Source organism: Lucilia sericata, unplaced genomic scaffold, assembly GCF_015586225.1.
Source record: "Lucilia sericata isolate MDLA Ls3-8-SP2 unplaced genomic scaffold, ASM1558622v1 Contig000499F_arrow, whole genome shotgun sequence".
Lineage (NCBI taxonomy): Eukaryota > Metazoa > Arthropoda > Insecta > Diptera > Calliphoridae > Lucilia > Lucilia sericata.
In genome coordinates, this window is record NW_023994513.1 from 147,883 (window position 1) to 163,849 (window position 15,967).

Here is a 15,967-nt window from a genome sequence, read left to right on the forward strand (position 1 = left end):
AGATTATAGTTTGGACTATAGATTATAGTCTGGACTATAGATTATAGTCTGGACTAAAGATTATAGTCTGGACTATAGATTATAGTCTGGACTATAGATTATAGTTTGGACTATAGATTTTAGTCTGGACTATAGATTATAGTTTGGACTATAGATAATAGTTTGGTCTACAGATTATAGTCTGGACTATAGATTATAGTCTGGACTATAGATTATAGTCTGGATTATAGATTATAGTCTGGACTATAGATTATAGTCTGGACTAAAGATTACAGCCTGGACTACAGATTATAGTCTGGGCTATAGATTATAGTCTGGACTATAGATTATAGTCTGGACTATAGATTATAGTCTGGACTATAGATTATAGTTTGGATTATAGATTATAGTCTGGACTATAGATTATAGTCTGGACTATAGATTATAGTTTGGACTATAGATTATAGTTTGGACTATAGATTATAGTCTGATCTATAGATTATAGTCTGGACTATAGATTATAGTCTGGACTATAGATTATAGTCTGGACTAAAGATTATAGTCTGGACTATAGATTATAGTCTGGACTATAGATTATAGTCTGGACTATAGATTATAGTTTGGACTATAGATTATAGTTTGGACTATAGATTATAGTCTGGTCTATGGGTTATAGTTTGGACTATAGATTATAGTCTGGACTATATATTATAGTCTGGACTATAGATTATAGTTTGGACTATAGATTATAGTTTGGACTATAGATTATAGTCTGATCTATAGATTATAGTCTGGACTATAGATTATAGTCTGGACTATAGATTATAGTCTGGACTAAAGATTATAGTCTGATCTATAGATTATAGTCTGGACTATAGATTATAGTCTGGACTATAGATTATAGTCTGGACTATAGATTTTAGTCTGGACTATAGATTATAGTTTGGACTATAGATAATAGTTTGGTCTATAGATTATAGTCTGGACTATAGATTATAGTCTGGACTACAGATTATAGTCTGGACTAAAGATTATAGTCTGGACTAAAGATTATAGTCTGGACTACAGATTATAGTCTGGGCTATAGATTATAGTCTGGACTATAGATTATAGTCTGGACTATAGGTTATAGTCTGGACTATAGGTTATAGTCTGGAATATAGATTATAGTCTGGACTATATATTATAGTCTGGACTATAGATTATAATCTGGACTATAGATTATAGTCTGTACTATAGATTATAGTTTGGACTATAGATTATAGTCTGGACTATAGATTATAGTCTGATCTATAGATTATAGTCTGGACTATAGATTATAGTCTGGACTATAGATTATAGTCTGGACTATAGATTATAGTCTGGACTAAAGATTATAGTCTGGACTATAGATTATAGTCTGGACTATAGATTATAGTCTGGACTATAGATTATAGTTTGGACTATAGATTATAGTTTGGACTATAGATTATAGTCTGGTCTATGGATTATAGTTTGGACTATAGATTATAGTCTGGACTACAGATTATAGTCTGGACTATAGATTATAGTCTGGACTATATATTATAGTCTGGACTATATATTATAGTCTGGACTATAGATTATAGTTTGGACTATAGATTATAGTTTGGACTATAGATTATAGTCTGATCTATAGATTATAGTCTGGACTATAGATTATAGTCTGGACTATAGATTATAGTCTGGACTAAAGATTATAGTCTGGACTATAGATTATAGTCTGGACTATAGATTATAGTCTGGACTATAGATTATAGTCTGGACTATAGATTATAGTCTGATCTATAGATTATAGTCTGATCTATAGATTATAGTCTGGACTATAGATTATAGTTTGGACTATAGATTATAGTCTGATCTATAGATTATAGTCTGGACTATAGATTATAGTCTGGACTATAGATTATAGTCTGGACTATAGATTATAGTCTGGACTATAGATTATAGTTTGGACTATTGATAATGGTTTCGACTATAGATTATAGTCTGGATAACAGTCTGGACTATTGACTACAGTCTGGATTATAGCTTATACTCTGGACTTTAGACTATAGTCTGGACTATAGATTATATTCGGGAATATAGGCCACAGGCTAAAATCTGGACTAATGGAAACAGTAAGAACTATAAGCAATAGTCTGTTCTATTGACTATAGTCTGTACTATTGACTAAAGTTTGGACTATAGACAAATATTTGGAATATAAACTATAGTAAAGACTATAGACTACAGTCTGGACTCTAGATTATAGTCTCGACTATAGACTAGACTACAGCATTATAGACTATATTATGAAATATTAGAGACTATAGTCTGGACGGCAAACTAGACTATTGTCTAGCATATAGTATAGAATAGAGGTTATTGCTTAAACTATAGACTGGTATATGTATATGTACATATGTATACTGGACTAGGATAGGATAAATTTGTAAATGGAGTATGGATATGAACATCAATTCTACTTACTTTGATAATATCAGGTTGACATTTTATTTCGTCGCTTGTGACATAATTGAGATACATATTTTTTTATAGAAAAAAAAAACTTTTCACAACAGATGCACATATTTTCTTCATGAAATAAATATTAACATATTTGAGCTCTACACTTGTTATACAAAACAGGCTATTGTGCAATAAATGCATTATTAAATAAACTTTTATCAATTGATCATTTTATATATTTTTTTATTTTTGCAATAATTATAATTTATTTATTCACATATGATTTAAAATATTTAACACTTTTGATACAAAACAGGCCATAGTGCAATAAATGCAACTTTTTCATTCATATATTTATACATATTTATTAAATTTTATATTTATGTAATAAATAGATTTATTTTCTATTAATTATTTCAATAAATAAAAACACACAAACGCAACAACGACTACGGAACGGACGAACGCACGCACGAGAACTAGAACAGCCGGCCTAACATTGTTGAAAAACACTAAAAACATAATAACAGTTTTTTATTTAACATTGTTATTGTTATTATTACACTGTTATTTATTATAATCAACATAAATTCTTATAATTTTAAAAAAATTACTAACATTTCACTAAACAATTTGCGCACACTAATAAAATACTATAAAGGAGAAACTGCAGGCAAACACTAAATCAAAACAAAAACAGCAAAATCTGATAGAAAAAAGTAAACAACTCATTCTGTTGTACTCTCTTGGAGAAAGAAAAAACAAATGCAAAAACCAACACTTGTTGCTGCAACAAATGAAAAACAATTGTACCCGAATGGCGGGAAACGGATAACGAAACAAAAGGAAATGACAAATTAACTTTCGTTAAGATGAAAACTATTTTTTTTGTTGGATTTGAGCAAATTTAACATATTTACACTAGAATTTCGATTAAATAATTATAAGAATCTAATAATTTAACACTTTTTCTACACTTTTAATATAATATCACATTTATAGCGACGCTTTAACTGTTTTTTTTAGTATACCGAACCGCAGCAGCCACTCACGCACGTCTGACTGCAACAAATTTTCTAAAGAGACTAATTGGAATATTTAACGAAGGAGTTTCAGAAGATGAAACAAATTAAGTTTTGATTTATACATACATAGATTTACGTATGTATGTATACATATGTATATACATACATATGTATATATATGACCTAACAACTCGCAAATATTTTAGACAATTCATACTTCATGGGTAAATATTAAAATTTTGTTTTTTTTTTGGTAAATTTTGTGAAGTCGATACCATAGTCTAGTTTATAGTCAAGACTATATATAATCTAGTCTATAGTTGAAAACAAGTTGTGACTATAGACTAGACTATAGTTCAGACTTAAAACTAGACCAAAGACTACACGATTGTTAGATCTTACAATGTTGTCAGTAAAAGTTGTAGAAATGTAGACTATAGACTAGACTAGACTAGACTAGACTAGACTAGACTAGACTAGACTAGACTAGACTATAGACTAGACTATAGACTAGACTATAGACTAGACTATAGACTAGACTATAGACTAGACTATAGACTAGACTATAGACTAGACTATAGACTAGACTATAGACTAGACTATAGACTATAGACTAGACTATAGACTAGACTATAGACTAGACTATAGACTAGACTATAGACTAGACTATAGACTAGACTATAGACTAGACTATAGACTAGACTATAGACTAGACTATAGACTAGACTATAGACTAGACTATAGACTAGACTATAGACTAGACTATAGACTAGACTATAGACTAGACTATAGACTAGACTATAGACTAGACTATAGACTAGACTATAGACTAGACTATAGACTAGACTAGACTAGACTATAAACTAGACTATAGACTAGACTATAGACTAGACTATAGACTAGACTATAGACTAGACTATAGACTAGACTATAGACTAGACTATAGACTAGACTATAGACTAGACTATAGACTAGACTATAGACTAGACTATAGACTAGACTATAGACTAGACTATAGACTAGACTATAGACTAGACTATAGACTAGACTATAGACTAGACTATAGACTAGACTATAGACTAGACTATAGACTAGACTATAGACTAGACTATAGACTAGACTATAGACTAGACTATAGACTAGACTACAGACTAGACTACAGACTAGACTACAGACTAGACTAAAGACTAGACTATAGACTAGACTATAGACTAGACTATAGACTAAACTATAGACTAGACTATAGACTAGACTACAGACTAGACTAAAGACTAGACTATAGACTAGACTTTAGACTAGACTATAGACTAGACTATAGAGTAGACTATAGACTAGACTATAGACTAGACTATAGACTAGACTACAGACTAGACTATAGAGTAGACTATAGACTAGACTATAGACTAGACTATAGACTAGACTATAGACTAGACTATAGACTAGACTATAGACTAGACTATAGACTAGACTATAGACTAGACTATAGACTAGACTAGACTATAGACTAGACTATAGACTAGACTATAGACTAGACTATAGACTAGACTATAGACTAGACTATAGACTAGACTATAGACTAGACTATAGACTAGACTATAGACTAGACTATAGACTAGACTATAGACTAGACTATAGACTAGACTATAGACTAGACTATAGACTAGACTATAGACTAGACTATAGACTAGACTATAGACTAGACTATAGACTAGACTATAGACTAGACTATAGACTAGACTATAGACTAGACTATAGACTAGACTATAGACTAGACTATAGACTAGACTATAGACTAGACTATAGACTAGACTATAGACTAGACTATAGACTAGACTATAGACTAGACTATAGACTAGACTATAGACTAGACTATAGACTAGACTATAGACTAGACTATAGACTAGACTATAGACTAGACTATAGACTAGACTATAGACTAGACTATAGACTAGACTATAGACTAGACTATAGACTAGACTATAGACTAGACTATAGACTAGACTAGACTATAGACTAGACTATAGACTAGACTATAGACTAGACTATAGACTAGACTATAGACTAGACTATAGACTAGACTATAGACTAGACTATAGACTAGACTATAGACTAGACTATAGACTAGACTATAGACTAGACTATAGACTAGACTATAGACTAGACTATAGACTAGACTAATAGACTAGACGACTATAGACTAGACTATAGACTAGACTATAGACTAGACTATAGACTAGACTATAGACTAGACTATAGACTAGACTATAGACTAGACTATAGACTAGACTATAGACTAGACTATAGACTAGACTATAGACTAGACTATAGACTAGACTATAGACTAGACTATAGACTAGACTATAGACTATGACTAGACTATAGACTAGACTATAGACTAGACTATAGACTAGACTATAGACTAGACTATAGACTAGACTATAGACTAGACTATAGACTAGACTATAGACTAGACTATAGACTAGACTATAGACTAGACTATAGACTAGACTATAGACTAGACTATAGACTAGACTAGACTATAGACTAGACTATAGACTAGACTATAGACTAGACTATAGACTAGACTATAGACTAGACTATAGACTAGACTATAGACTAGACTATAGACTAGACTATAGACTAGACTATAGACTAGACTATAGACTAGACTATAGACTAGACTATAGACTAGACTATATACTAGACTATAGACTAGACTATAGACTAGACTATAGACTAGACTATAGACTAGACTATAGACTAGACTATAGACTAGACTATAGACTAGACTATAGACTAGACTATAGACTAGACTATAGACTAGACTATAGACTAGACTATAGACTAGACTATAGACTAGACTATAGACTAGACTATAGACTAGACTATAGACTAGACTATAGACTAGACTATAGACTAGACTATAGACTAGACTATAGACTAGACTATAGACTAGACTATAGACTAGACTATAGACTAGACTATAGACTAAACTATAGACTAGACTATAGGCTAGACTATAGACTAGACTATAGACTAGACTATAGACTAGACTATAGACTAGACTATAGACTAGACTATAGACTAGACTATAGACTAGACTATAGACTAGACTATAGACTAGACTATAGACTAGACTATAGACTAGACTATAGACTAGACTATAGACTAGACTATAGACTAGACTATAGACTAGACTATAGACTAGACTATAGACTAGACTATAGACTAGACTATAGACTAGACTATAGACTAGACTATAGACTAGACTATAGACTAGACTATAGACTAGACTATAGACTAGACTATAGACTAGACTATAGACTAGACTATAGACTAGACTATAGACTAGACTATAGACTAGACTATAGACTAGACTATAGACTAGACTATAGACTAGACTATAGATTAGGCTATTGACTAGACTGTAGTCTATATGTTAAGTTATTAAATTTGCAAATATTCTTTAAGAATCTAAAATATTTTAAACAATTTCCGCATATTATTAAGTAAAAGGAGAAACTAAAAAGGAATAGGAATAAAAACAAACTAGAAATGTTTCTCTATTGAGAAAAAACACTTGTTTTTACACTAACACTAATACATACATGTTGGCAAATAGATGATTGCAAAATAAATATGTTGCCAAACATGAGCAATACAGACCATTCTCTCATCTTTAAGTAAATTGCATTGAATTGGTGGGAAAGGGATAACGAAACAAAAAGAAATGATAAATGAACTTTCGTTAAGATGAAAACTACATATAGATTTTGTTTTTAGCTAATTAAACAGAATTTTTGTTTAATAATTATAAAAAACTAATAAATTAACACTTTTTCTAAACGTTAAAAACTTTTTTAATAATTATTCTAACATTTTAACCGTTTTTACAAGATACCGAACCGCAGCAGCCACTCACGCACGTCCGACTGCAACTAATTTACTAAAGAGACTAATTGGAACATTTAACGAAGGAGCATTTCAAAAGTAAGTTCAGGTATGGAAAATCTAAATTTTTGATTTTTACAGCTTTCAGGGAGATAAAAGTAAAAAGTAACGTACAGACTCCAAATTTGAAATATGAATATGTTAATGACCTAAAAACATACAAATATAAAATATAAGTATATAATATTTTGGATAATACATTCTTCACGGCTTTTAAATAATTGTTTAAGTAACCATAGACTTAACAATAATCCTGTCTATTTACTCGACTAAAATCCAAACTAAACACTTAGCAATAGTCCAGACTATATATTAGACCATAGATCAGCAAATAGACTAGTCTATAGTCTAGTTTATAGTCTAGTCTATAGTCTAGTTTATAGTCTAGTTTATAGTCTAGTTTATAGTTTAGTCTATAGTCTAGTCTATAGTCTAGTCTATAGTCTAGTCTATAGTCTAATCGTTAAATAGACAATTGTGCAAATTATATTAAATAAAAAAACATAAGAATTTACATAATAATTTCATTAATTTACTAATTTGACAAATTTAAGTCTTATATAGAAAAATTAATAATACTACTGCAATATAACGTATGGTCCACGATGACAGATTTTATATGATTCAATAAGATCTTTAATATGCGGCATAGTCTCTTCACGTTGCTGCTGAATAGAATCACAAGCTAAAAATTATATAGAATATTTGTTTTATTATAAAACTATTAATAATTTTTATAAATTTACATTCAATTTACCTATAGAAAAGCCGCAAATATTTACGGTTGTATTCATAAAAAGTTAATTTAGGTTTATTAAACATTATTAAGCAAAATCCACGAAAATGGTATTCATAAACGTCAAATAGCTTAAAATACCTTCAATAAACCAATGACAAATAGAAAAAATTTATTGTACGCTCGACCCTACTTTAAGCCAACAATAAGTTGAATTCTTACAAATTTTGTCTCTGATTAGCTTTTTTCATTAATTTTAGGTTGAAGACGAAAACTAATCATGTTTTATTCTGAAATAAAATCTAAAAATTGTAATTTTAACGTTTACAAATTTGTAAATAAAATTCCAGATATATTTTAAAAGTTTCTATTTTGGTGGAAAAACTAAATTCTAGGCATTATTGGATTAATAGATGAATATTTGACAATATTCCAGTTGGTCAATACTATTTTTGGCAATTTGGAAATGCCCGCCTGTCAATCAAATCATGGCCACAATCATTTTATTTGTCTTTTTCATAGTTTATTCGCTAAATATAAAGCCATGAAGTAATTAAGAGTGTAAATTATATTGATTAGTGTTATATCAATGCAAAATATCTTCTCCGGCAATAAAATGTAGTCCTTTATTAAAGAAATTTATCAGTATTTGCAAAAATTTATTAAAAATTGCTATAAAAATAAGTAAAAATTACAAAATGTGCATAGTGATGTTTATTTTGTCACAAAATATTCGTTATTAGAATACTTTTAATTATAATTAAAAATATATATGTTATATTCATTCATCTGAACTAAATATATATTTATTGTAGCCATGTATACATTTATTTTTCTTTAAAGTTTGTTCTTATTTTCAAAAATGTGTTATAACCAAAAATATTAAATTAAGAAAACCGACTCAACGAATATTTTATCCTAATTGTACGCAACACTAACACAGAAAATGACAGCCAAATGGTACAGTGCTGCCAAGTTAAACAATAAACAGCACAATAGTTAATGTAGGTTTATTATTTGTTTATGAATACCACAATTTTATTAATGGCTTTTAAGTCTAAAGTGTACTTTAACTATTGTGTGATTTAAATCTAAAATAAGCATTTTTTATGAATACAACGTTATACTTTTAAAACGTGTTGGAAATTTCCTACTACACACTATATCACGTATTACATCAGATCTTATTATGTCACATTTAAAAGACAATTTTCTATTCATATTTAAGAAATCTAGCAAAAAATATTTCATAGAGAGTATCAATTTCCAATGTACTTTGAGATACAAAAGATTGCTTTGAAATGCTTTAATTTCACTTAATTCAACGTCGACACGACAATATCTATAATCACTATGTAATAATTCCTGCAAATGCTCATGTTTGAGAAGCATTAGAAAATCGGATATTACAAAATCGTCAATTGAATATAAGTAACTTTAAATTTGAGGTAAATTTTGAAACTCATAACTTGTTAACTTTTTTTCATTCGTACGCCAATATAATTCTGTTAGGTTTGTGAGATTTGTCGCCAAAGAATAAATAAGAAATGAAACTGTTGTCAAAAGTACCTAAGTCTACTGTCATCCGGTACCTAACTCTAAGAATGTATTAGTAGAATTCTCAAGTCAACATAGTTGCAAAAAATCGTATTGAAAAATATTGAAAAAAAAATATTACATTTCAATTTATACTTTGAAGGGTTTCTTAAGATATTTTCCACATATTTTATCTACAAACATTTTATAAACACGTCTATTTGTTTTCTAATATATAATATTGAAAAAATAAATTATTTATTTGAAATATCTTTTTCGTTTACCATACGAAAATTTACAACATTGTTTTTTTTAGTTTTAATTTCAACCAACAAAAATTCAATGTCAAAAAATAAAAAATATTTTTTTTTCGTTTGTAAAAAATATATAATTTTCGGGCTGTTAAATGTGTTTAAATTGTGCAAAAAAATTATAAAATATAATGTTAAGTGATAAAAAAATATTTCAAAGTGCTATTATCCTCAAATTTTCGCGAAAAAGTTTTGAAGTTTGGAGAGAGAATAACATTTTTACATATGTGTTGGATTTACACAGCACTCGTCTGTGAGAAGAGCGTAATGTTATTGTTGTAAAAAAATGACAGCGTTTCACTTCTTGTTTATTCTTTGTTTGTCGCGTTAAGCATGAATAACTCTGTGAAATATTTGTTATTAAAATGATGACTTTCGAATTTTTGCAATGTTTTGGAAATCTCCTTTATAATTGATCCAAATGGAAGTGAACGATTTTAAAGACATTTCATTTAATATAGTTTTCAAATTTGTAAAACTAAATCCTTCACAGTCCGAGAGATAAAGTTCTTATAATTTGGGCAATGCTATAAAATCATTTATAGTACAGGTTTCCAACCATAAATATGTTAAATTTTTACAAAATTTTTATAAAATATTAAAGAAATCTTTGAGTATCAAATTAGCTCTGCCAGAACAGTCTATTCGCAAATTAGAAAAATTTTCAAATTTTTGCAAAATTGCGGTTTGAACATTTAAGAATTCAAAATATTCATCAAAAGCAGATATTTGAAAAACTTTGTAAGTTTGAAAATTATTGAAATTTCTTACATTTTCAAAAATATCTGTATGAATTCTAACATTAACAATTAATTGCTGCAACTGTAATTGTTTAATAATATTTTGAATATTCATTAAGGTGTAAAAGTGTTGCAAATTACAATTGAAGGCACGTAAATTTAATTTTTGTAAATTCTTCATATTTTTTAGAACTTCAATATCGATGTCATTGTCTACCAAAGAATAAATAAGAAATGAAACTGTTGTCAAAAGTACCTAAGTCTACTGTCATCCGGTACCTAACTCTAAGAATGTATTAGTAGAATTCTCAAGTCAACATAGTTGCAAAAAATCGCATTGAAAAATATTGAAAAAAAAATATTACATTTCAATTTATACTTTGAAAGGTTTCTTAAGATATTTTCCACATATTTTCAGCCTTATTTATAAAAAAAAATTATTTTTGGTTTATTACCTTTTGTAGTTATTAAAGCCTTTTCGTGTTATAAACTCTTAATAAAATATAATATTCAGAAACCTTTAATATATAGTTTATTAGTATAAAACATTTTTTCAAATGTTTGGTATTTTTACTGGCAACACTTCATTTTTTAGTTGTCAGTTATACAATTTTGAAATAAAATTTTCAATTAATTCTTGTGAAAATGGAAACAAAAGATATTAAAGATAATATAAAAAGGAAGCGTGGAGACAATTGGATACCTGAAGATAAGGTAATTAAACATTAATTTTGTTATAGCGAAGATTTAACCATATGTATATTCATAAATCCATATTTTTTCGTTTTTGTATATAGATTTTATTAAAGGATCTAATAAAGGAACGTGTTGATCAAATAGAGGACAAGAATACGGACACAAACACCAACCAAAGGAAGAAAAAAGTATGGATGGAACTGCAAGAAAAGTAAATTAATTTTATTAATTTAAGATTGGTTAATGAGATTAGAATTTCTAGTTTCAACAATTTATGTCAAGGTTGTCCACGTTCATTGCTTCAACTGAAATCGCAGTGGACCACAATGAAAATTCAAGCAAAAAAGGAAATGAGCGATTATCGTAGAGAGATTCTTAAAACTGGGGGAGGACCAAAACCAGTTGAATCTACATTATTGGCCAACGAACTTAGCGTTTGGTTACCAAATGAGTTCGTGGTTGATACTAATGAGTTTGATTGTGATGCTATTATTACTGAGGTATAAAATGTCCAAGTATATATATACATACAAACATGTATTTTTACTTTCCCATTACTAAACTAATGCACTTCTTTAAATTTTAAACTTAGATAAATACCAATGTGTTAAATGAAGTCAGTCAAAGTAATTCTGCAAACGTATGTAAAGGAACGATATAATTTTTTATTCAAAGAAAAACTTATGTACATTTGCGTTTTATTTATAGTCGGAAAAAGTTGATTTATCTTCGGTACCAGAAGATAATGTAACAGTGAATAACAATGGAACAATGTCGGGACAAGAAGACAATGCAGCAGTAAATATTGTTAGCTCGGCTGAAATAAAAAATGAATTTACCTCAGTAAAGAAAAAGGTAAAATTATTAATACTTATATATCAACCGATATAAAAAATAAAAAATTAGATATATCATGTGATTTTAAAATATGTTTTTTGAAGAAACCAAAAACAAATATGCACGACGAAAAAATTAAATCCATTGCTGATATAGAAACGCAATGCCGCAAAGAGCTCCACATTCTGCAAGTTGAAAATGAGAAAAAAAGAGGTCTAAATCTGGACCTAGAAAATGAATTGCTCAGAACCAAAATAATGATTAACAAAAACAAATTGGCTGGTTAGTATTTCGTTTAATTCATATATTTATTATTATAAAAATTTATATTAATAAATGCATAAATATAAAAAGCTAAAAGTGTTTTTGAATAAAACTATTTAAAATAATTTTTGACCGAGTATCTTGTTGTTCCGTCCAATTATTTTGATTTTCTTCCATTATATTTTGTATATCAATTGTCACATCTATGTTAGAATCATCTAAAAATATATATTTTTTACAGATTGGGGAAAAATGCAAGCAAAAGAAAACAGTTTAAAATAAATGAATTGTTTATATTTTTAACAAAATGGTATAATTTTTAATTAGCAATTAATTTTTATTAATAACTAATTTAAATTTGTTATTGTTATTATTTGTATGCAATTAAAATAAAAAAACTTACTTATCAATTAATATTTTATTGAAATAATTATATGATTTTCTTACCTGGTGTTGTGTCCTTTTCTTCAACAGCAATATTGTGAAGAACAGCCAGAGCTATAATTAAAGTTTTTCCATTTTCCAGACTTACTGTTAATCCATCCAGCAAGCAACGAAATCTCTGCTTCCATACCCCGAAGCATCGTTCCACCGTATTTCTCGTTGCTATATGAGCTTTATTATATTTAATCTCTTTTTCGCTTTGAGGTCTTAATAAAGGAGTAAAGAGGTATGGTTGCAATTTGTATCCTGAATCACCTAATAAACGACCTCTGAAATCTTTGTTTTCAAAACGTTCTTTAATATTTGATTCATTAAAAATGCGGCAGTCGTGTGTGCTTCCTCTCCATCTAGCAACTATGTCCCTTATTTTAAGGTTAGCATCACAAACGACCTTTGCAAATATTAAAATGGGGCAAATTATTACAAAATTCATTTCAAATACATAATTATAAGGATATACCTGTATATTGAGAGAATAATACCCCTTTCTGTTTATATAATATTGGGCAAGACTTCCACCTGTTTTCTTTATTTTTATGTGGGTGCCGTCTATTGCACCAATAATTCCAGGAAAATTTTTTATTGCTTTAAATTCTCTCATCACTTCTTGTTCTTCGCTTAAGTTGCTGGGCATTTTGATTTTTTCTCTTGCGTGTCTTGCCAAAGCCCGCGCTACCCTAGCACATATTCTTGACACAGTTGGCTGTGTTAGGCCATGCAATTCTGCAGCATCATCTTGAGCCTGAAGAAATAATGTTAATATAGAACATGTGTAAGTTGACATATTTTACCTCTCTTCTTCCCCAACATCTTAACGCTACCAACACTTGGAGTTCCGGTGATGTTCCACATCCTCTTTTTTCTAACTTAATGTCTTCCATTGTCATTGCTACAATCTTTTTTACTGTGGTTTTCGTAAACCGGTATCTGCCTTTAAAATTCTCATCGGATAGCGCGAATGGATCCGTCCTTGGATTGTAAATTTTTGTAGATCTTGTTTGGGCAATATCATCTTAAAAGTTATACATATTTACGTATTATTTTGAAATTAAGAATGTAATTATTGTACTTACGAATATTATTAATTGCATTAATAGCGTTCATTTTAAACGTTTTTTTTTGCAGTATCAAATATTGGGTTTTTTAGATATGAATTTCACTCAAATTTGTATAAATAATGTCAATTTTCTTTTTATAGTTGGTTTATAGTAGGTACTTACCTACAATAAAATTTTTATTTTGTACAACATTTTATAAATTACTTTTATTGAGAAAAAGTTATTATGAATAAAGATTTTTTAAAAACTACATGTAAACCAGATATTTGAAAAACTTTGTAAGTTTGAAAATTATTGAAATTTCTTACATTTTCAAAAATATCTGTATGAATTCTAACATTAACAATTAATTGCTGCAACTGTAATTGTTTAATAATATTTTGAATATTCATTAAGGTGTAAAAGTGTTGCAAATTACAATTGAAGGCACGTAAATTTAATTTTTGTAAATTCTTCATATTTTTTAGAACTTCAATATCGATGTCATTGTCTACCAAAGAATAAATAAGAAATGAAACTGTTGTCAAAAGTACCTAAGTCTACTGTCATCCGGTACCTAACTGTAAGAATGTATTAGTAGAATTCTCAAGTCAACATAGTTGCAAAAAATCGCATTGAAAAATATTGAAAAAAAAATATTACATTTCAATTTATACTTTGAAAGGTTTCTTAAGATATTTTCCACATATTTTATCTACAAACGTTTTATAAACACGTCTATTTGTTTTTTAATCTATAATATTGAAAAATAAATTATTTATTTGAAATATCTTTTTCGTTTACCATACGAAAATTTACAACATTGTTTTTTTTTAGTTTTAATTTCAACCAACAAAAATTCAATGTCAAAAAATAAAAAATATTTTTTTTTCGTTTGTAAAAAATATATTATTTTTGGGCTATTAAATGTGTTTAAATTGTGCAAAAAAATTATAAACTATAATGTTAAGTGATAAAAAAATATTTCAAAGTGCTATTATCCTCAAATTTTCGCGAAAAAGTTTTGAAGTTTGGAGAGAGAATAAAATTTTTACATATGTGTTGGATTTACACAGCACTCGTCTGTGAGAAGAGCGTAATGTTATTGTTGTAAAAAAATGACAGCGTTTCACTTCTTGTTTATTCTTTGTTGTCTACTATTAGTGGTTCGTGCTTAAGATTTAAACATGTTATCAAGGCTAATATTTTCAGGTTTAAACAATTCTCGGCCACCTTTTGTAAATCCATATTTTCCAATGTTATTCCACAACAAATTGGTTCAGTCAGATTTCATATTTCATCATATTTTCTCCTTAAAATCAAGTCATATTGTACTTTTGTAGGGCAATTCTCTTTTTCTTCTTCTTCTTTTTCCTCTTCGTCTTCTTCTTTCTTTTTTCCATATAAAAGTTGTAATTTTTTCATATTAATTGCATTTAAATTTAAAAAAATTTGCAGGTTTTTAAATGTTAAAAGTAGTTTTTTTATTCGCCATATTTCAACGTATTTACCATTATAGTAAATAAAGTTTTTTAAATCAATGGCATCCGACAATATCAAATCGGTTTTTGTGTTAGTAATTTCGATTTCTTTAAATTTCCTTTTCCATACGTAATTCACAATAATATTTTTTAATTATCTGGAAACTTGTAATAATTGTAATTGTTGTTGGGAGGGACCACGCTCCCCTTATCCGCCAAAAAATTAGATACATTTGAACATTCTATCTCCAATAATTTCCTCGATATACGATTTTTTCTATTTAATTCTTATGGGAGGGATCACCTCCCATGATCCGCCAATTTTTTGGGCAAACCAACATGGATGTCAAAATTGTATCTGCAAAGTTTGAGCATTCTAGCTGCAATCGTTTCCCCGATATACGAATTTTTGTGTTTAATTCATATAGGAAGTACCACGCCCCCTTTTTCTAGTCCGCCCA

At 28.5% G+C, this 15,967-nt stretch overlaps 2 protein-coding genes across 2 annotated transcripts; one reads left to right on the forward strand and one right to left on the reverse strand.

The window, feature by feature from the left end:
- The first annotated feature begins 11,349 nt into the window (after nt 1-11,349).
- Nucleotides 11,350-13,569, forward strand: LOC119605592. The gene is made up of 6 exons (XM_037958798.1): nt 11,350-11,461; nt 11,545-11,654; nt 11,706-11,943; nt 12,036-12,083; nt 12,152-12,298; nt 12,385-13,569. The coding sequence occupies exons 1-6, from the start codon at nt 11,393-11,395 to the stop codon at nt 12,565-12,567; spliced, it is 795 nt and encodes a 264-aa protein (XP_037814726.1). The 5' UTR covers nt 11,350-11,392; the 3' UTR covers nt 12,568-13,569.
- LOC119605578 (putative nuclease HARBI1) lies at nt 12,975-14,159 on the reverse strand. Its single transcript, XM_037958783.1, has 4 exons — nt 14,062-14,159; nt 13,780-14,000; nt 13,449-13,730; nt 12,975-13,379 (listed from the first exon to the last, which is right to left on the reverse strand). The coding sequence occupies exons 1-4, from the start codon at nt 14,090-14,092 to the stop codon at nt 12,975-12,977; spliced, it is 939 nt and encodes a 312-aa protein (XP_037814711.1). The 5' UTR covers nt 14,093-14,159.
- Nucleotides 14,160-15,967: the final 1,808 nt, after the last annotated feature.